The 22433-nt window shown below is 39.8% G+C and overlaps 3 protein-coding genes across 4 annotated transcripts in view; 2 read left to right on the forward strand and 1 right to left on the reverse strand.

Moving 5' to 3' along the window:
• sult3st1 (sulfotransferase family 3, cytosolic sulfotransferase 1) overlaps positions 1-2795 on the forward strand; it is a 27099-nt gene extending 24304 nt beyond the window's left edge. The window contains exon 9 of the mRNA XM_087840073.1: positions 1254-2795. Within this exon, the coding sequence (XP_087696199.1) occupies positions 1254-1328 (75 nt within the window). The 3' untranslated portion in view covers positions 1329-2795. The remainder of the gene's footprint in view (positions 1-1253) is intronic.
• Positions 2796-6289: 3494 nt separating this feature from the next.
• LOC102789979 (amine sulfotransferase-like) lies at positions 6290-9871 on the forward strand. The gene is made up of 6 exons (XM_087840076.1): positions 6290-6704; positions 6807-7018; positions 7608-7734; positions 8636-8730; positions 8837-9008; positions 9090-9871. Exons 1-6 carry the CDS (start codon positions 6563-6565, stop codon positions 9197-9199), a joined length of 858 nt encoding a protein of 285 aa, XP_087696202.1. The 5' UTR covers positions 6290-6562; the 3' UTR covers positions 9200-9871.
• Positions 9586-21023, reverse strand: eif3d (eukaryotic translation initiation factor 3, subunit D). Of its 2 annotated transcripts, none has more exons than XM_087840069.1 (16): positions 20920-21023; positions 18908-19033; positions 18773-18818; positions 17564-17700; positions 17387-17472; positions 17225-17297; positions 16601-16716; positions 16380-16512; positions 16140-16287; positions 14589-14719; positions 14394-14479; positions 14140-14269; positions 12411-12553; positions 12038-12230; positions 11861-11954; positions 9586-9703 (listed from the first exon to the last, which is right to left on the reverse strand). In XM_087840069.1, the coding sequence occupies exons 2-16, from the start codon at positions 19028-19030 to the stop codon at positions 9690-9692; spliced, it is 1653 nt and encodes a 550-aa protein (XP_087696195.1). In that variant the 5' UTR covers positions 19031-19033; positions 20920-21023; the 3' UTR covers positions 9586-9689. The 2 variants fall into 2 exon arrangements, with proteins under 2 accessions (XP_087696195.1, XP_087696194.1); XM_087840068.1 differs by having other exon boundaries at positions 16601-16722.
• Positions 21024-22433: the final 1410 nt, after the last annotated feature.

Genomic DNA, 22433 nt, shown 5'->3' on the forward strand with positions numbered 1-22433 from the left:
AAACCTTTTTCGAATTGCACTTTAATAAACTTCATTTCAAAAACCTTTTTCGAATTGCACTTTAATAAACTGCATTTCAAAATCCATTTCCCTTTCCTGTTCGCTCAGGGATTAACATGTGGATTAGCATTTGGATTAGCAGTTGGATTAACAACTTCATTTTAAAAATCCTGCTGCTATTCAAATGAGCCACACCGTGGGATGTAAGGAGCTCTCTGATTGGTTGGTCAGACACAGGCTGTCTGCCAGCCTGGATGTTTCTAGCGCATAGCTTCGCCCTGCTAAGAAGCGTGTGTGCTTGTACAAAGGCCGTTCGACCTCGGGATTTACACTCGGCTCGACAAGGATATGTGAAGAATGAAGGGACCCTGCAGCGAAACGGAGAGCCCAACCTCTGGCTGAGTGCCTGTTTACAAAGTCTGACCACCTGTGAAGGTAACGTGCTAACGTGGCTAACGCTAGCATCACCGCACGTAGCCCCGTTATTTTAAGGTCATCTTAGCTTATGAAAGTTTTACGTCGCAGCTGTACGAGCTAGCTACGTGTTTTGTAAGCTTCTGTGCTCTTCACAAATAAAGCTGGAAGCAGCTCAAACTATTAGAACCAGCACTGAGGCCTGTTACATTTATACAGTGTTAGAGCAACGGCTGCAGCCTACAGCCTTTAAACTAGCGATTAAAATGCTGACAGTAAACTCGTCAGTCCAGATGTTACCACATTACTTTGTGATACTTGTGAGTTAAAACAACTGAGACAGGCTGATTAAAATAACAGCTTTCAGTTCTCTCATTCAGCATATAAAGACTGGAGATCACACTACTGATTTCAGCTCATTTAATATGTGAGTGCACAGATTCATTCTCAACTGGACATAAACGATGATCAAAGGTTGTATATATGATGAAGTCATCAAACCCCAGCCTGTAACACAGTGCGCTGAATCTTAGCTTTGAATGTCCAGTATATTCTAATCAGTGCAATCTAAGCATTCACTGAACCTACAGTATCTACACCTGTGTGGTAAATGTGTGGTAAAGCTACAGATAATGAAATTTAATTATTAATACAATATACGTCATGAGAAACGAAAGCTGAAATTGATTCAGTTTAGTACTTTTCTCTGTATGCTCTGTGATCATAAAGGCCTTAAATTCTGTGATATATACTGTAAATGATTTTCACAGAGGTCTTAAAGTACTTAAATCACTGCTGATAGTCTGGTTGTTTATATTTTCACATTTTTGTGTCTGTAGGGCTGTTTGATGACAATTTGGACTCCTCTGGGAGATGAGGACACACCCACACCTGTTCCATACTGCAACCATTGATGGTGTTACGGCTCTGAGTCAGCTTTGGGCCATCAGACGCACACACTGGAACACCAGCACCTGGACTTCATGCAGGAGAGACGGCCTCAGTGATGATGGACTCTGCATCGTCTATTTTACCTCCTAATCTCTTTCTCTTTAACACACAATTAAAATCTTAGTGAGGAAGTCTCTAACTTGTACACATTTGTACTTTTACTTGTTTTATTAGTTATTTTTAAGAAGAGTAAAGTTGTTCACAAAGTTTTTATTCTTCTGTATTTATTCTTTTGTATCATGTACCACAGTCATACTGAACTATACAGACCTGGTGAATTGGAGAAAAAAAAAATCATATATGAATGAATCATTCAGCTTCAGCAGTATTTCTAATCATCTTATGAATTCCAGTCTAATGTCAATTCACTGTTTGAGTTCAGTCTTGGTCTTAAACTCCAGAGAATACCACCTGGTTCAATTTTTTCATCTGATTATTGGGAAAACAGTTTTCTTCTGAGAGATGCTGCTAGAGCTGAAATAGAGCCCAAAGAAACAACAAAGTTTAGTCCCTCTGGATTTTCCATGGAAAATTGTTTTATCACTCACTCAGGTGACTTCTCCAGTGTCACGGATAAGTGATGAAAATATCTCCCACTGGAAACCATTGTGTCCAGTTAAAGTCAATCGACTTTTTCAAGGAGAGTTGTTAGATGCTGTGCTCATGAGGACAATGGGTTTTAAACTTGCAGCACAACACAAAGCTGAAATACTGGATCAACGATCAAAACAGATTGAGCAGAATTAGGTCAAAATGTAATATCCTGATATGATGACACATCACACATGATCCAGCATTGTTCTAAGAATGCAAACTTTCTTATTGGAAGTTTCCACAGCTGCCAGAAAGGGACAGATTTCTGGCTGGTCTTAATGAGTGGTCGTTGCTCTCTTGTTTTCTCTGGAATTGCTGCACGAAGGATGTAACACCCATGATAAGCACTGAGGTGTATGTCCTTGTCAGAAATGAGCAATGCTCAGCTTCCAGGTAAGGAGAAGTCGAACCAGAAGATATTCAAATGCATCTCTCCACAGCTGCTGATGAATTCTACAAAAAACAAAGTTTGTTAAAAACATTTGCAGGTGACTCACCACTGATTTATCAATGACATCCATTTACTCAAAAATTACTGACAAGTGGACAACTAGAATATATAGTTTATAATTTCAACATTGTACTGTAAAAAATGGAACTTTATATGACAAATGTGTGGTGCTTGTGGAATTTTTAACAAGGACCCTACAAAACTTTACAGTACTCATGCTGCCACACTTCTGATGGCTAGGTGTAAAGTTCCTGCTTTAAATGCATTCACTTTTAAGATTAAGAAATCTAAGTGATAATAGGCCAGAAATGTTTGAACTTGCTTATGAACCTAAAATCACTGAGGCCGTCTCTCCTGCATGAAGTCCAGGTGCTGGTTTTCCAGTGTGTGCGTCTGATGGCCCAAAGCTGACTCAGAGCCGTAATACCATCATTGGCTGCAGTATGGAACAGGTGTGGGTGTGTCCTCATCTCCCAGAGGAGTCCAAATTGTCATCAAACAGCCCTACAGACACAAAAATGTGAAAATATAAACAACCAGACTATCAGCAGTGATTTAAGTACTTTAAGACCTCTGTGAAAATCATTTACAGTATATATCACAGAATTTAAGGCCTTTATGATCACAGAGCATACAGAGAAAAGAACTAAACTGAATCAATTTCAGCTTTCGTTTCTCATGACGTATATAGTATTAATAATTAAATTTCATTATCTGTAGCTTTACCACACATTTACCACACAGGTGTAGATACTGTAGGTTCAGTGAATGCTTAGATTGCACTGATTAGAATATACTGGACATTCAAAGCTAAGATTCAGCGCACTGTGTTACAGGCTGGGGTTTGATGACTTCATCATATATACAACCTTTGATCATCGTTTATGTCCAGTTGAGAATGAATCTGTGCACTCACATATTAAATGAGCTGAAATCAGTAGTGTGATCTCCAGTCTTTATATGCTGAATGAGAGAACTGAAAGCTGTTATTTTAATCAGCCTGTCTCAGTTGTTTTAACTCACAAGTATCACAAAGTAATGTGGTAACATCTGGACTGACGAGTTTACTGTCAGCATTTTAATCGCTAGTTTAAAGGCTACAGGCTGCAGCCGTTGCTCTAACACTGTATAAATGTAACAGGCCTCAGTGCTGGTTCTAATAGTCTGAGCTGCTTCCAGCTTTATTTGTGAAGAGCACAGCAGCTTACAAAACACGTAGCTAGCTCGTACAGCTGCGACGTAAAACTTTCATAAGCTAAGATGACCTTAAAATAACGGGGCTACGTGCGGTGATGCTAGCGTTAGCCACGTTACCTTCACAGGTGGTCAGACTTTGTAAACAGGCACTCAGCCAGAGGTTGGGCTCTCCGTTTCGCTGCAGGGTCCCTTCATTCTTCACATATCCTTGTCGAGCCGAGTGTAAATCCCGAGGTCGAACGGCCTTTGTACAAGCACACAGGCTTCTTAGCAGGGCGAAGCTATGAGCTAGAAACGTCCAGGCTGGCAGACAGCCTGTGTCTGACCAACCAATCAGAGAGCTCCTTACATCCCACGGTGTGGCTCATTTGAATAGCAGCAGGATTTTTAAAATGAAGTTGTTAATCCAACTGCTAATCCAAATGCTAATCCACATGTTAATCCCTGAGCGAACAGGAAAGGGAAATGGATTTTGAAATGCAGTTTATTAAAGTGCAATTCGAAAAAGGTTTTTGAAATGCAGTTTATTAAAGTGCAATTCGAAAAAGGTTTTTGAAATGAAGTTTATTAAAGTGCAATTCGAAAAAGATTTTTGAAATGAAATTTATTAAAGTGCAATTCGAAAAAGGTTTTTGAAATGAAGTTTATTAAAGTGCAATTCGAAAAAGGTTTTTGAAATGAAGTTTATTAAAGTGCAATTCGAAAAAGGTTTTTGAAATGAAGTTTATTAAAGTGCAATTCGAAAAAGGTTTTTGAAATGAAGTTTATTAAAGTGCAATTCGAAAAAGGTTTTTGAAATGAAGTTTATTAAAGTGCAATTCGAAAAAGATTTTTGAAATGAAGTTTATTAAAGTGCAATTCGAAAATGTTTTTTGAAATGAAGACTTAAAAAGCATTTTAAAAATCAGTTTATTAAATTGGAATTCAAAAATGAATTTACAAATGCAGATTTTATTCTACAATTCATTAATTAAGCACAGGATTTTTTATTTCGATGCGCGTGGCTCTTGTGGTCCTCCATAGAGAAGGACCATGGGTCAAAGCAGACTCCAGCACCTGGCTGTGATGTCAGTTGAGAAAGAGATGCGTGAGAGACTTGACCACCAAAATGTGATAGACAGATTTACCAACCTCAAGGTGAGGCGACATAGGTTAAAAGAAAAGAAAAAATCTGCAGAGCCATAGTAGTATCTGCAGTAAAGATCTTTTCATACATTGTATACATTGTACCAAAGGCCAAGTGTCTCCATTTTCTAATAATATTTTGTATATTTCAAGGACTCTTCTATTTTTGGAGTGTATTTTTTATGTATCTGTATTGTATTATACAGACACTTTAGAAGTGAATCTCTGTCCAAAAAATGCACACAGTTTACTTTTTACTCACTATGAGCATCATTTATCATATTTCCCCAGTAATTAAGGTTAGGATATGTATTTTTTTTTAAATTCCAATCCATTCTTCTTTGGCAGCATTTTAATAACCTTGATCAGATTTGATGGTTTTGTTACAGACTTTTCAAAAAAGTGTTTTGCTATTCTTTCAAAAATGTGGGGATTAAATTGTGTTAAAATGTACAAAACAGTGATGTCATGTTTTGTGACGAGGACCCAGGCACAGAGAGACTTGATGAATTTAAGAAACTTATGATTTAATAAAGAAATTTGCAGACTTGCACAGAGAGGGTAAAATTATGATGACTGATAATGGAGATGAAGACAACAGACGATGAGGACAGAGAGGAACAGGGGTTTAAATGCACCAAGGAGGCAGTCAGAGAGAACTCGGGACAACTGGAGGCATTTAGGGATGCAGGGACTGACAGAGACGGGGAAGAAGTCTCATTGTGATGAGTAAAGTTTACCTTGCCTGGATGGGCAGCTCTCTGGGTGCTCAGCACCCCCAAAGCTCTGATCCTAGAATCGCCCCTGTTTCACACCTCAAACATTTAGTAAACAATTAAGCAAATACAAGTAATCTGCAATAAATTACAGGTAGTAAGAAAATAAACTACTAACTCTTTTACTCTACGTCCACACCTACACGGGTATTTTTGAAAACGCAGCTGTTTTGTCCACACGTAAACAGCGTTTCGAATCACCGAAAACTCTGATTTTTTAAACACATTTTTTGCGTTTAAGAGTTTGTCACGCAACGTGCCTTTTTCACGTCACGCTGTGCGCATGTTATTTTTTACATGAGATGAATTGCAGAATGGCAGATAGGGAGAAAATACTGTTAATCTGACTATCTGCTGGTCTTACACGCTTACACACGCAGTTACTGTTGCTCCATTTACAAAGGCAGAGGCCTCACAGTGTGATTATTTTACGTGTAGTTTTTTTTTCATGTGTAATAATATTCAACATTGCTATCAATACATTTTTCAAAAAAATGCCTCTCTGTGCAAAATGGGTTTAAAAACATAAACAACTGTGGGATACTGTCATTTAAACAGCCCAGCGATTGCTCCTGACGAAGGGAAAATCAATTCTGCAGGGGAGACCTACCTCGGCACTTGTGCAGGTGAAACCAAAGGGCAGATATGCTTCACCATATTTTCTAGTCTTTGGTTTAGAATGAAGTTGGTTTGGAAACATATTCAGCAATGCTTCATCTCCTGCTTTGCGTTTCTGTGGGCGCCCCATGCTAGCAGTGTCCAAGCGTTTTGTCCCCCCCCCCCCTCTTTTCATTCCATGCCCCCCCTAGGGGGCGGGCCCAACACTTTGGGAAGGTCTGCTTTATGACATGTTTTAAACTTTAGCACAGGAAATCAAACACAAGACATTAAAAGTAGTTGTATAATCTGCTATTGCCTTTATTGGATGTCAAAAGGAATTCACTTGTTTCTCAGTGAAGGATCAAGGCTGTTTTGGTCACTGAAGCTGACTCCACACTTGAAGAACTACATAAACTGTGTCTCTCCTTATCCGCCTGCGTGATTCGGAACTAAGATGGAGCAGCTCAGTAACCGTCTCTGCCGGTATAAGAACTTTAACTTTCTCTCCACTAACACAACTGCAGAGTACATAGCCTCTCTTCAGAGTTTTGAAGTAAGAGACAGCGATGTGTTCCTCGTGTCTTATCCAAAATCAGGTCAGTGAGAAATCTCTGTAGCATCCCATTATTTTGCAGTTTTATTCTGTCCAGAGTGATCCACTGGTCAGATATAATATCCAATACATTTTTCCTCAAAAGGCACCATATGGGCTCAGCAGATCATCACTTCTATCTATGAGTTGGATGGGCATGTGACTGAATATTTTACCAACTCACAGAAGATGCCATGGCTGGAGTGGGTGTGGGGGTGCGCAGGGGGTGCATACACTCGTCGCCCCTCTCCACGGCTCTTCACATCACATCTCTCCCAGGTTCTCATGCCTCCAGGACTGATGGACAAGAAGGGAAAGGTCAGAGCTGTATAGACGCTCAAGCAGCCTGAAGAAAGAGCAGGTTTAGAGATGTAGTACGACAAAGTTCTTTAAGTGGTTAAAAAATATAATTTGCTCAGTATTTATGAGTAATTGTATGAAATGATAGATACATTTGTTAAAGAAAAGCAACATTTTATTGAAGTTTTATTGCTAAGGAATGGCATTAAAGGATTAGAGGCAGTATTTGTAACAAGTTCATATGAAATTCAGATGTTTTTTCTTAGTCAGTTACATAGCACTAATTATCGTGTTGCTGATACCTTAGCACACAGCTTTTTGAAACATAGACACTCCTGAGTAGAAAAAACAAACATAGCAGCAACTAGAATGCTCAAATGAAGCTTCAAAATGTGGTTTCCATATCAATGGGTCACCTTATGGTGACAACATCTAGCTTTTATATACAGCCAATGAAAACAAGTTTGCTTATAAAACAACTGTGTATATAAAACAACTCTTAAAACTAGTAGAAATTAATAAACTGCTCAAACTCAAGATATTATTAAAGAATTAGTGATTTTGAAAGTGGCATGGATTCTGTTTTTTCGTTTTGTTTTTATGTCAGATTGTGTATTTGATGAGGAATCCAAAGGACAACATGACGTCTTACTATCACTTCAGCAAAAACCTTGCAGGCCTTGAGACTCCTCAGAGCTTTGCTCAGTTTTTCGAGTGGTACCTGACGGGAAACGGTACGTGTCTTCATCTCCACTATCTGCCTAATGATGATGACCAAGAAGAGTCCAGGTCAGATAAATGATAACAGATATCAATGTGATCAGGAAGAACTGAAATTGATTATTTCAAACTGAACTGTTTGACATACTTACCCAAGTGCACAGACTAACGGATAATAGCACATCATATAGAAAAAATGATATGGCTTTATACTTCTTCCACATAGCATTTCACAAAAATACTTTTGATAGGACACATACTGCATATCTATTAGTTACTTTACAAATTAAAACAGTGGTACCTCAGTTATTTGACTCTTGACATTGTAAAACCTTTTCACCAGATTGAGCTATTAGCAGATAAGATAAATGTCTCAGAGTTGAAGAGACAGAAATCATTGACAGGTTATTTGGAAAAAAAAACACAAAGGGCGTTCTGCTCACCTACCTGTGCTTGTGTCCTTCCTAAGCAAACAGAGGTGGGTCACACAAGAACAGCTTGTAATCTTTTGAACTCATTCCCCTTTTGACCCTTTAAATCACTGACATTCTGGTATCATTAATATACTTTACTTCACTTTAATCCAAATTGAAAGATTTCCTAAAGCGCTGACTTTGTTCTAACATTGTTTTTTGCTATTGATAAAAGTTCAGTCTTCTGGCTGTAAGGGATTTACTCCAAGTTAGCTTCTAACATCCGAAGAGGACCACTTGTGAAGAGGACAGTGCCGTTGCACATCTATGGTTAAAACAAAAACTCCAAAAAGATATTTGTTTGTGTAGCAAAAGCCTTTTTTCTTCCTCCACCTGTTATCATGCTGCTGGTATTAGAATTGTAGTGGGGTTAATACAGTCAACAGACACTTGATTTTAAATTAAAAGGCCAAATGACCAGATGCCTTATGCTGCTATACAGTACCAGCATCATCCTGGTTTGACCACGTCAGGGAGTGGTATTCAAACAGAGAGCAGTACAACATCCTCTTCCTGACCTACGAGGAAAGGATTTTGGTAAGATGTTTCTTCGCATTTTTGTTTTTCCTAAGGAAACTGAAATAAAATATCTGGCAGAGTTTAAGGTTCTTTTTCTGTTGCCTTCCTTCACTGATCCTTTCAGGACCTGAAAGGATCAGTGAAGAAGATCTGCAACTTCTTAGGGAAAGACCTGACTGAAGCTGCTATCAGTCAAGTTGTGGAAAAAGCTAAATTTCAGAACATGAAGAATGATCCGAAAGCAAACTATGAGCACGTTCCACCAGAGCACTTCAGTGGAAAATTCCTGCGCAAAGGTAACATAACAGACCTGCAGCTGCTGTGCAGACAAATGTGATATCAGGGTATCAGGTGTTGTGTTTTTGTCTTCATTACAGGGCAGATTGGAGACTGGAAGAACACACTGACTGTTGCACAGAGTGAAAGAGTGGATCATCTCCTTCAGGAGAAACTTGGTGATTTGCCTTTGAAGTTCATCTGGGAATAAGCAGAGCAGCTCTTCAGGGTCTCCCAGTAAAATTTTAAAGTTATCAATTTGAAAATCCTGTGTGGCTTCATTCTCGAGTTATCACATTTACAAACTTGGGTGTCCACCTGTCCGTTCATTAGGGTGACAAAAATATCCCATCAGTGTTGTGAAAAAAGTAATAGTAACTGTTATTCAAATATAAAGTAAATTCATTTTCTTCTTTTATGAAAAAAATCAAACAACCATCAGACTTGTCCTTTGCAAACATTTTCCTGAGTTTATGTTCAGTCACATCCACTCCTCGTTTATCAAGCTCAGTGTTGTGTCTGTTGTGCTCAGCTATAAAATGCTTTATGACATGTTTTGAACTTCAGCACAGGAAATAAAACACAAGACATTAAAAGTAGTTGTATAATCTGCTATTGCCTTTATTGGATGTCAAAAGGAATTCACTTGTTTCTCAGTGAAGGATCAAGGCTGTTTTGGTCACTGAAGCTGACTCCACACTTCAATTATCATCATCTGAAATGAAAAGGGATCAACATAAATGCAAGAAGAATCTGATTTATGAACAATGAACACTCAAAAACCAAAGACACACAAACTTTGGAATTTATAATTTTAAAAAAAGTGCAGACAAATCCATTTCTTCACCCTGGAATTGAATTATTTAATTTATAGCATTTGAAAGATGAGCTGTTAAAAAAAAAAAAAAAAAAAAAAAAAACATTAAAATGTTTCTTTGAGGTTACAGTAGTGATGGTGAGATGAAGCCTCATGATGAACTGAAGCTTTCCACCCAATTGGTCGACTCATGGTTCGAAGCATTGTGATGATTCATTTGCTCTACTGCGCCATCAAGTGGACAATTCAAGTGAAGGCTCTGTGATTATAATGATGTGTAAACCTCTAAACTGAATAAATAAATTGTTTTCTTGGTTATTTATCCTGAATATTGTCTCAGTATGTGTGATACAAAAGAGAAAGTGGAAACTATCAGGACAGAGTTTTGGTATGTTTGTGTAACTGTTAGCCTCAGACAGTCAGTCAATAGTATAATTCAGATCATAGATCAGTACATTTGCATATTTTTATAACTATAAAAAGAAAGCTGACACTTTCGAGCATTTATCTAATGTGTAAGCATCACAGCAGATGCCTTAGATTAGAATCAGTGAGCTGTCGGCTTTCAGCCCCGACCGTGTCCGTGCTGTCTGGTGAGAAAGGCGACATCTCACTGATTCTGACGCGTCAGCGCTTTGTGTTTTTGCACGTCTGCACGTCTTTGTGCAGAATTGGTGTTTTGGTGGTGGTTGAAATGTAGTAATATTTATATTAAAAATCGATTCAGGATTTTAATGAATCGATATCACGTTATCCAAGCTAGAATCGATTTTAATCGATAATCAAAACCCGCTAGTACCTGTGTAATCATGCTTATGTACATCTGGATAATGACACAAACTAGTATTTGGCGCTTCACTTTTTAATAAACTAAAAGACAGAAATCAGATTATAGGATCTGTAGTGTTGTTTATTTATATTATGGTGCTTATCATTTGTGATATTTATTACTGTGTGCATACTTTATTAGGAGAGATAACATAAAATAAAAAATCTCTTCCTTCCTGGTTCCATCGAAGAAGAAATGCTCAAGTAACTATGTAACACGTACGTAATCCAATTCCACAACACAGTGTGACGGGAAATCAGCTGTGTTTTTCTGCCCATTTTATTTCGAATCTGGCGCGAACCGGTGAACCAGTCCCTGAATCAGTCACGTGGTACGGACTGCCCGCGAGGCCTCGAACGTCACTGCATACGTAATCAAAGCAAGCCTCGATACGCGCTTCACAGACACGCCCCCGAGATTACCCGACACACGATTCGACGCTTCGACACACAGGACACATCACTAGGTTACAGGCTACTTTTTCTTTTATTCCTTTTTACCTCTGAGTAACTTCTTGTGACCCCAGAGGTTCATGTGATTGCATGTTCCAAAGAAAGTGTTCAAAAACAATGACAGCTATCATAAATAAAAATTTATGTAAAAAAAATAGCCACTGGTCATTTCATAATCATGTTTCTTGTCAATGCAGCATAAGGGAGCCACTGGAGAGAAAAAGACCTTCTCAACCCCAGAAACAGACTTAAGAATTAAGTTTTATAAAAAGACTAAAACACTAAGAGAAAATGTGATTTTTAACAAATTCCAACAGTTTCTTGGATTTTTACAGAGTTTATATCTGTTCTCTGACAACTAAGCATGCAGTCTGGTCCAGTACAGATGTGATAATGTTGCTTCTTGAATAATAAGGGTAAAACACCAAAATGGGCTAAAAGTGACAAAACACTCAAATTTGAGCACCAAACACTGAATGTGCAAATGTAGCATGCATTACAATCCATTTAAAAATATGAATTCGTTAATCGACTGGCATTTGTGGCCCTGACCAATGAGGGCAGCAGCACCATCAGCTGGTCGGGCACACCCCTGCTGTCCTGTGTGTAAGAAACATTTGTACCTGAAGAAATCCTGCACTTGTATTCACCGCTAACACACACCAGTGACAGAAACCATTTTCACACCAGCACCAACATGTTAAACTGGAACATCCTGTGCTTCCCACACAAGCTTTAGTTCAACCTCTATTTAAAATAGGAGCTAAACCATACCTTCTTCCTCCTCGTCTTCTTCATCCTCCTCCTCTTCCTCATCTTCATCAGAGCTGAAGGTCCCATCAGGCAGGCTGTACACACGGATCACTTGCTGTAGATGAGAAACAGAATATCAGCTTGTGAGCTCACACACCTCCCAGCTGCCTTTCAGTTCTGCTCTCTGCGCCGGCTCACCTTGTTCGGGTCCTTCAGGATCAGGTACTTGCCCTCGTCCAGCTTGAGGCAGATGTCGATGACGCAGCGCAGGATTCCCCAGGCGTTCTCCATGCTCAGGTTGATCTGGCTGGCGAATTCATTGGGTTTGAACTGCTGGGTGCCCAGGATGACGTGGCGAGCAGAGTCTTTCACGTGGTACCGAGAAACGTACCTGGAGAAACCACAGAGTGATGCAGAGACAGTCAGTCCAGCTTACTGCCTTGGCCTACGAGCACTGCAAGAAGGAACTGGATTGCTCCTCAATCAACGATCAGTGAAAAACCTTTTTCTGCATCTTAATATTTAAATTAGCCTCTTCTTTTACACACAGAATCGGAATCTCGCTCCTCACCCCAGTTTCAGGTACTCGGATCCAGCCAGCATGGCGCAGCAGGTCCAGCGCGCCAGTTTGTAGCTGTTATTCTTCAGCTCGGTGGCCAAGACGGCTCCTCTCTGAGAATCCAGCTTCTGACGCCAGTCCACACCATTACAATACTACAGGACAAGACAAATCAGAGGCACCAAAGCTTATAAACAGAACAGCATATACTTAGCTGAAGGAGGAGGTTAACTGCCTGTGAACAGAAGAGTGGCTCTAGTAGCGGATGCCTTAAAAGCATCTGGAATAACAAAACTGCCTTCATTACAGCAATATTTCACAGAGTCTGAATCTGGAGATCTGTCACCACTTCTCTGATTTTTACTCACTGAAAATTCACATCAGACAGATGCAGCTGAGGTACAACCATGGTTATTTTTAACACAGCATCGACTCTGTTCTGTGTGAGGTGAAACATCTGGAAGGACCTGTGTCTGTATGAGAGCTTGGTCGCCAACAGTAGACTCAATCCACAAACATAGCTGACCATAGGTTCAGAAGCACTGAAGGAGTCCTACTTCCTTCTGCTGACATCTAGTGATCAAACATGTGAAGTACAGAATGCGGCAGTTTTTAGAAGCACATGAAAAAGACTGAAGAAAAACACATTTCTGTTTGTTTGTTTTTTGGAATTGCCATTTAGGCCTATTCGTTTTCTCCAGATCACTTTCTTTCCTTATTTTTCTACGTTTTTGTAAAAACTGTCAGGGAGATATATCGAATACATTTTAAGCTGAGCAGATGAAGACGCCGCACCTAGCAAGGGCTTTAATTATTTCGGGCCATTTCCTCGACTAACAGACAAATGAGCCTGACTGACTAAGCTCTACTTCATTAAACCCGTTTCGGCCTCTGGGCCTGCGGCTCGGTTCACTCTGGCACAGCTGGCTGCCGGCAGAACCGGCGGGCACGCCGGTGCAGCCCCCTCTAGCTTCTGCTCGGTGGCTACTGGGTGACCCCTCGTCTGGGGATCCTCAGCCCTTCCCATGAGGGTGGCACGGATGCCCCTCCGGTGGTCCTCCTTGGGCTCTCGCACTCTGGGGCCTCTGGGTGTCTGGGGCCTGGATCTCCTCCATGCCTGCTTCATGCCCTGGGGGACGGGGCTATGGCTCTCTACATCCTCTTGCAGACCATTACATGGGGAAACCATTTGAATACAAGCGCGCCGATCCACACAGGTGTGCACACAGGTGTTCACTGTTCGTAGACTTAAATCACACCTTTCTTGGCTGCTACTTCAAAGCACATTGTGTGCTGTCTGTCCTGCGTGCTGCACAACAACATTCAATATTTACTGCTGTTTACACTAGATTAATGCGATGGTGTTGTGTTTAATATGTTGCTTTGTTTTGTTTTTTTTGCTTGTTTTCTATTCTTTCTCTCTCAACAGGTGATCCAGGAGATTTTTTTCCCCCTTTCTCACTGTCCCTCTTTCCTTCTGTTTTTCTTTTCCTTCCTCTTTCTTTCTCCCTTTCCTATCCCTCACTCATCTCTGTCCAGTCTGTAACAACTGAAAATAAAATAAAATAAAATCAATAATAAAAACAAAGGTTGATCCAATGGACCAATACGGCAATGCCATGATGATCCATTTGGCAAAATAAATCCATTGGGTATCCTTGTTGGTCTTCAGACAACAATTCTGACGCTAAAGAACCAAATGGGACAGGCAAAAAAAAAAAAAAATAGTTTTGGGTCTTACCCTGGAGTCCCACTCATTCAGAGTCTTGACGTTAATGAAGGACACTTCTCCACTGGCTCCAGTCATCACGCCATCGTGCTCACAGCGGACGATCAGATCGATGTCTTCTCCGAGCTTCCAGTGACGGTACCTTTAACACAAATACAAAATATCAGGAATTAAATCCAGGAATATTTACTACAGCAGTTACAACAGCCTCCTGTTCTGCTGGAAAGATGAGAAATTACAAATTGGTTTGAAGCTACTGAACATACCGGTAAGCCACAGATGCCACCTCACTCTTGTCCATATCTTCCTCCACAAATGGGTTGGAGTTAGGAAACTTGTAACGCTCTCCACCCTACAAGAAAGAAAACAAAGACAACTCACTTTCATGAGCCAACTTTGTGTAAGGCTAGCTTAGCTTAGCACAGAAAGGCGTTGGGGCTTCCAATCATGTGACTTCGTACCATGCGTAAACACTGCTGGCTGAAGTTGTGGTTAATGTACGTGGCCTCCATCGCCAGGTTGCGAGGAGAGTTGAAGGAGTTGCCCTCATCCTGGGGAGGCTCGTTGGCAGTCTCGCTCACAGTTAGCAGATCTGAGGGGAACAGTTGGAGATCAGAGCGTCACTATGTCTGATAGAACTCAGTCATGTTCACTGGTGAATGTTTTGGGGCATTGTTTTCCCCACAATGAGAACGTCTTTCAGGGTTGTTAACAGCAGGGTCAATGCAGTCACTCACTAGGAGATTTTGTTTTCCTTTAAGTAGTTGAATTTTCCCAGCGCAAAATATAATGGAGTGTTATGTTGCTTAACTGACATTTATGCCATTTTCTGCACAAAAATATATGTTACATTCAAGTAGAGCTGGGCGATATAAGATTTTTTTATATCACGATGTTTTTTTCATTTCAGGCGATAACGATATAAGCCAAATAACTATATTTGTAAGATTTAAATGTGCCTCACAAGTAAAATGTGAAATAATCAGCAGCTTGTTTTGATTTAAATATTTATTTCCCATAATAAGTTCAACAGGGTAGATGTACTTAAGGAACATGAGACATTTTCAGATAAATAAAACTACACAAAACGCAGCCGCTAAAGCGTTTAAGTTTCAAAATAGAACAAACGAAACAGACTAAACTGTCAATTCCACTTAGAAACAAAATATTAATTCTAAAAATAAATCTTAGTTTGTTTTACAGAAGAACAGACAAAATTGACTAACTTTTGTCAATTTCAAATAAACTGAGAACTAAAAGGAAATTCTCGATCTCTCCTTGTTGTATAGCTTAGCTTTTCAAACAGTTTTAACAGTTACTTTAGTCTGACAAAAGCCGAATGACAAATTGGCGCTTGCAGTCAGAGATTGAGCATGCACCGCTTTATTGTATTTCCAGACTTGCTTTCGGCACAATTTACAGTGCGCGCTACTCTGTTTTTGTCAGACTTGAAATAGCTGAAATACCTTCACACTACGGAACTTCTATGGCTCTTCCGTTCGACAATCTCTCCGGCATTGGAACCATCATCTGTACACACATTTCGGGCGACACGGCGGCTGGCTGCTTCCCAAACAAATACACATGTGCGGCTTGGCACTTGTGCTGTACGTAACAAGTCACCTGACGTGACGCTGCGGCTGTGATTGGTTCGGCTCTGCGCTAGTTAATTTGGATTGGCTGTTCTTCTTTTTTTTTTTTTTAAGAGGACAAGCGAGATGAGGCTTATCGCAATAGTTTAACTTTTCTATTGAGAAAAGGTTATTTCGCAATACATATCGTTCTATCGCCCAGCTCTACATTCAAGTAAACAAAATCCGGGGTAAATAAAAAAGTGGTTTAAAAATTCTCATTGCAATCCTTCAAATTTTCTTCTCTGCAGAAAAACACCTGACTGGGTCATGAGCTGTTCTCTCAGGCTTTATTTAACTTTAGTCAAACTTGTTTTTCAGAGCAAACTAAGTGTAAAACATCAGAGTGAAACCAGCTGCTGGTGACTGCAGGTCGCTCACCAAAGTCTGAGTTATCTCTCTTGTCGAAGAACAGCTTGTTGCCCACTCTCTGCACGATGATGTCCCAGGAGTTGACTGAGCGCGTGCAGCACATCAAGGTGGCCAAGATGGCATCAGTGGCAAACACGTTACCCTGAGTCTTAGCCAGCTGGAGGGAGGAAAGAAAGAAATAATCATGTAAGAAAGCTGCCAAACACAGAGTTCAGACAGCAATGCATTTTCAGGCAAAGTATTTTTTACCTTGCGGATGACGGGGTCGTCGGTGGTAGTAACAGTGTGGAAGATCCTTTTGATGCTCTTCAGCTGCTTCTCGTTGCGGGTGGTGATTCGATCAAAAGCCTTATCGTAGTACTCCAAAGCACCACAGCACTCACTGCAGGAAATGAGAAGTGAAACCTCATCATCACCTGCATTTCCCCCCTATAATAATCTATGACAAACAGTGGCTCAGCTTCACCTACATGTCAAGGGGGTCAGACACCTCCATGTATCTCATCTTCATCAGTCTGGGGAAGTCCATCTCCTCCTTCACCTCCCAGTCACTCCTAACCTCCACAGAGGAGTCTCTGGGCTTCAGCTGCGCCTTCGTGAACAGACAGGGATGTCAAGAACAAAGTCAATAACACCAGAGTACAAACACACCTTTGAGTCTTAAAACCTTGAGATCACATTATCTTTAAAAATGGGTTTAAACATGATGTGAGCCACAAAAGCAATCATACCAGAAAAAATGTAATTCTTACTGTTGGCGAGGGCTGAGATTTAAAGCAGCATATGCTGACATTACTTTGACTAAGATGCACTACAAAACTAGCCAATATTAAATGATACAAGGTCAGGCTCACTGGGATTTATTTACTTCTTAAGCTTATTTGTGAAACAGCCAGAGTGTGAAACTTAAATTTACGCTGTGGCCAATATTCTTTCTGGACTTCCAGTATCAGTTTAACTTCCAGTTATTTTCTTGTTAATTGTTAATTGTATAAAAATGAAAGAATCTAAAACAACCTGAAGCAAAAACACATGAACCTTCCCATTATTACATCACAAAAAATAGAGTTTATATTTCAACAGTAAATAAACACCTGGGATTTTTGGTCCCATTTCTGACGGACACCAAACTGCTTTTGGAACTTCTTCTGCAGCCGCATTCGCTCTCTGACAAGACAAAAACATGAGATCAAACTTCAAGATGTGACGATTTCACCGCCTGTGACCAAAAGCGTTCAGATGTGCTCTCCTCTCACCTCTCTTTCTGCTTAGCGCTCTTCGGGAGCGTCTGCATGTTGAACTGCGTCATGTTCCTGCGGTCTTTGTCCCTGCGCAGGTTCCTCTGTGAAAACAAAAACATACTGTTACCAAAGTCCTAAAACGTTAGATTAAAAACATTTAAATATCACCCACTCTGCGACAATCTGTCGTACCTGAGCAAACCTCATGCGGTTCCTCTGGTAAGCCGTCTTCTGGGTCTTGGCAGTGTCCACCAGCTGGAAGCTCGTCTCATCCTCCTCGTGAAAGTAGGCGTACTGACTGCCGCCTCCAAACTGAGAGGAATATTTATCTGAGGACAAAATAAACATAAACAATTAAGAAATCAGCAAGAAACAACGAAATAAATTGAAGGCTTTTTGATGATGTTTGAAATGCTTGTGCAAACAGAAAAGTAAATCAGAATATAAAAGAGAAGAAACTGTGATATCATACAAATAAAACAGATGTTGTGGGCTAATCTTGCTGATATTCTAATTAAACACAAGAAATGATCTTTTCCACATAATTTAGGTATAACAGATTCGCTTGAAAACCAGCTATAATTAAGTCTATTTTCATCTAAAAACTTTATTTTAGATATAAGAAAATCAAAGAAAATCTGCCAAATAAAATGTACCAAAGAGGCAGATTTTGTACAGCTAGGGCTGTTCGATATAGCGATATATATCGGATGATGATATAAAAACGTCTATCGTTTCATTTTACGCTATCGTTTGTTTCGTGGTGTCGTGAAATAAACTGTTTACGGCAAGATTTGTTCATCGTTTTGATGGTCACTGTAGTGGCTATATTAATTTCTTAAAGTTCTCTCTTTCTCTTATATTTAATATAACCACACTACAGACGGACAAGCGCCTGTTTTTATGCGTTGTCGTTAGCAACAACGACGGTAAAACCATCGCGTGGCTCCGCTGTCCGCTTGTTTGTTTTCCATGTAAACCTTTCACAATAAAGCTCGAGATCCTGTTGAGACTTTTCAAAATAAACTGAATCATGTGAAAGAGGATGCAGAGAGTTTATGGATGAGAAGCAAAAAGAGCCGTCAGGTGCTAAAAAATAAACCTTAGACTCAAACGTTAGAGCAGGCTTTTCACTGCAGCACGCGGTGTAATAAATACTCACAAAGAAAACATCGTCCGTTACAACTTATGCGTAAAAATGTATAGTTTCATGTATCGTTTAAAATACTCGACTCCAGGTACACGACGCCCAGCTAGAAACACTTCATGCAAGTCGAGCAGCCCGAGATTCACAGAATTTACAAAAAATTTAAACTTTTCATGATTTATATCGTTATCGGGACGATAAATGTCTTATATGGGGATATGAGATTTTGGTCATATCGCACAGCTGTGACTTACTTGTGTATCTCTTGTCTTGGTAAGTAGCTCCGGTCCAGTCTGCAACCTACCAGACGCAAAACACAAAGTCAGTAAAAAAAAAAACAAACCCTGGAAAACCTTTTTCCTCTTTTCAGAGCAAAACTGATAACAAACCTTTCCCAGACGATCTCCTTTGCTGAATGGCTGGTAGGGCATGTCTTTAAATTTCTCAGGGACCGCACAAGGACCCCAGCCGGATGGGTTGTCCTGGATCACAGGGGCGTGGAACTTCGCCATGGCCTGAAGACAGAGGGGAAACGGAAAAAGACGACAAACCCTATGAGACCAAACATTAAAAACCTTCTGGGACTAGCTGACTGATGGTACACATGCAGGGTCTCAGGCAATGAGCAGCACTGATTTCTTCAGCAATGCACTAAAAGAAACAGGCATTGATCAGCTTGCGCAGTGGGCTAGTCATCACTGACCCCTGAAAGTCAACTCCATGATTTATGGCTATAAGACAACATATTAAAACAGTGACGGGATTCTTCAGTTAAACAAATTTTCGTTTTAGTTCCACTGATTGTTAAAACCGAATTGCAATAATTATTTTCTTTACAACAATTGCCTTGTTTGAGTTTTTATTTCATTTATCTCCTGCATAATTAGCCAATATAAGTAAGTCTTTGGGATAGTTTCTTCCCACATTTCTCTTTTCTTTAGGTGGTGGATCTAACTGATGGTTCGTTGTGGTTGGCCCCTTCTCAATTTTTTTTTATTTTTTATCATTCAATGCTTTTAATGTGTCTTGCTGTATTATTTCCCACCATCTATCAACAAAGAGATTTTGGATCCCTTTGACAAAAACAGAAAGAGAATTCTGGTACATGAGTGCCTAAAAAGTACTTACATAGCTCGTGAATCAGTCATTACAGCTGTATGATCAACATAGGATCCTGCAGTACAACACTTGGGATCCTATGGTACAAACTGTTGCCTAAACATGTAACAAACACCTTTTGAGCTATTAGCGTGGGTGGAGGGTGTCTCTGTTACTCTATAATTAAATCAGCAGGGTGCCCTGGGGTTTCTATACCACAATGCTGCTTAATTACAATAAAGCAAAACAGAAGGGCTTTTGAACAAAAATGAATGTGTGTGGATGCACCCCAAATGATTTTAGTGTGGGGCAGCTTGACCTGTAGAAATCCGGGCTACTTTTGACACTCAAGGCTCAGTTACAGCACAGCCAATGCTGCATGCCCCACAGACATGAACCACAGGCCACAAATACAGTATTTAAATGGTTTAAATGTTGATTGACCCACATGTGGGACATCTGGGCCATTTCAGATGGACCTGAGGTTGCATTCATGTTAACATACTTATCTTGAGTCAAGCCTAAATGTAGGCCAAAGGAAGCTGCAAATGTGGGCCACAGCTGGGTCAAATATTTCTTTGTAAGGTTTAGGTGGTACAGTTAAAAAAAACAGAGTAAAGGAAGCGGTACTGTGTTGAGGGAACGCCCTTCATGATAACATCTAGCATGCTCCCACCAACAAAGAACCGCTCTGTGGCTAAAATAAAACATCCCCTACTAACTCGGTGTCTTTTAAGACCGATGAACAAATACCAATCGAGACAATCTCCAAAGCAGATTGAGTGCGCAGTAGGCCTGACGTGGATCATTTCATCATCCAGTGATGCTGCATTAAAGTTGGTAACATAAAGTAATAATCGGTGCTCACTGCTGGTACATTTACGATTCTAAGATTTCAACCATAAGGACGTCCAAGAACATTATTTTATCGTTTGATTTGATGTTTAAGATTTGTGATATTAAAAACTAATAAATGGGCTCTTTACGGGCTTTCGGTAGCCAACTGGTAATAATCGCTGCTTAAAAACTAGACATACTGAGACTAAACGCACAGTTGCCAACTTGAGATCAGCCAGTGTAATTATTTAAAAGAAATAGAGCAGCATTGAAAAGCTTTTTCTGCACCGTTAGCTCACTGTGGCTAATGCTAACCCTAGGCACCGCCAGGTGGTCATGCTAGCAATGCTAAGCTAACCGGGCGGAGGGCGTCACGCGTGTAAACACAAATCTCTGATATTTGACTGAAAATGCTGCTAAAAACGGGCGCTTTTCACACGTCTATGCGTGCTTTCTCTGCTCTTACCGTGAATTCTGTGTCAGTATATGGAGTCTTTTAATCCAGCAGTTCCTCTGACGCTGCTCTGCCCCAACACAGCGCCGGTATGAAAGGAAGTGCGAAGTGCCGTATAGCGCAGTGTTTCCTGCAGTGTTACAGCAGCAGCAGACATAGTACGTCAGTTTTACGTCAGTTTTTTTTTTTTTTTTTTTTTACCGTCGTCTGAAATGAGCGTTCCCTAAAAAAATAAAATAACTGCTATTTTTACATTACATGAAAAAGAAAAAAAAAATACAGGTTAATGTATGTAATTTTAATAATTAATTAGGCCAAAGAGCAAATAAATGGTTGAATGGCCTTTTGAAATGCTACTCTCAAATTCTATGCTTATGAAGTTTAATTTTCAATTGTTACAGAGAAATACAACAATCATTCATACAGATATACTGTAGATCTTTGGATGTTGTATAATTTTGCATATTACTACATTTTTAGCCAATTTTATTTGGGTTTCATTGGCTAATTTTCGAGAGATTTTTTAATCCCTTTGCGTTAGTTACGTGTCTTTTTATTTTGAAAGAATGCATCGGATGTAAAGCTATGCTATCGGGTCTAACTTGGCAGCTGTTGTGTGCTGCAGTTCAGCGACGTCACCGCTAGAGGGTAGCAACTACATGTGTTCCTGCTAGCGGTGAACGACACAATCAAAAAATGTTTCCAAAAAAGCCTTAAATACTGCGGTTTGTCAACAGTGGTGGTGTTTTTCAATAATTGCAACAATAATCACTCAGACGTTTTGCTTTTAACAAGTATTTAAAAACTTTTCTTGTCAAAAAGTGCTGCAATTTCCCACTTTGACCACAGGAGGGCAGTGAATACTTTACATTGTGATCACCCACGGTCTCCACAAACGTCCAAAAATATATATTTACACTTCCGGGCGCAATTTCCAAAATCAAACATTCAAACAGTTGTTAAAATATCAAAAAAACAAGGTAAATGGGGTAAATATTATGTTTTCTTACGTTGATGTGTAGAAATACATTTGAAACTACAAATTATATCCAATATTCACAGCCTAAAACACCTATGCTTTCTAAAAAGCATGGAATGAGTATTATTTAATTAATTTTGTTAAGCCATTTAAAACAGGAAAGTATTTCCATATGGTCATTTTTATATGGTAATTTTTTGGTATCTTAATTTTTGTTCAGTCAGTAGCAGAATCCTGGTAAACCCATCAATTCATCCATCCATCCATCCTGAGGGTGTCATAGGGTTTGGTTACTGGGACAACAAACTCAGTTTTGAGGTTCTTTTATTTGCATTTTATGCTACTTTTTACTGCATGCACATTTATTGCACTGTACTTATCTGACAGTTTGCAGATTAAATTACATTTTATGGCTTGATTTAAACTCCTGTGTTTGAATATAAATGGAGCCTTTGGAAGCAGCTGTGAGTGATGGTGTTTCTCAGCCTATTCTTTGTGCAACTGAACCAGCGACAACTAAAAACGAGCACAACTGGAGCTGATTAAC

This window comes from Neolamprologus brichardi, chromosome 4 (assembly GCF_056152115.1).
Source record: "Neolamprologus brichardi isolate AB-2024 chromosome 4, ASM5615211v1, whole genome shotgun sequence".
Lineage (NCBI taxonomy): Eukaryota > Metazoa > Chordata > Actinopteri > Cichliformes > Cichlidae > Neolamprologus > Neolamprologus brichardi.

What these genes read in the sequence shown, in the direction of transcription:
- LOC102789979 (XM_087840076.1), top strand. Translation starts at nt 6,563, where the DNA reads ATGGAGCAGCTCAGTAACCGTCTCTGCCGGTATAAGAACTTTAACTTT. An exon ending in CGTGTCTTATCCAAAATCAG is followed by an intron (nt 6,705 to 6,806) that starts GTCAGTGAGAAA and finishes TTTCCTCAAAAG; the next exon opens with GCACCATATGGGCTCAGCAG. An exon ending in CCTACGAGGAAAGGATTTTG is followed by an intron (nt 8,731 to 8,836) that starts GTAAGATGTTTC and finishes TGATCCTTTCAG; the next exon opens with GACCTGAAAGGATCAGTGAA.
- eif3d (XM_087840068.1), bottom strand. Translation starts at nt 19,030, where the DNA reads ATGGCGAAGTTCCACGCCCCTGTGATCCAGGACAACCCATCCGGCTGG. An exon ending in AAGGAGATCGTCTGGGAAAG is followed by an intron (nt 18,819 to 18,907) that starts GTTTGTTATCAG and finishes TGCGTCTGGTAG; the next exon opens with GTTGCAGACTGGACCGGAGC. An exon ending in GTGTCTGACCCCCTTGACAT is followed by an intron (nt 16,513 to 16,600) that starts GTAGGTGAAGCT and finishes CATTTCCTGCAG; the next exon opens with TGAGTGCTGTGGTGCTTTGG.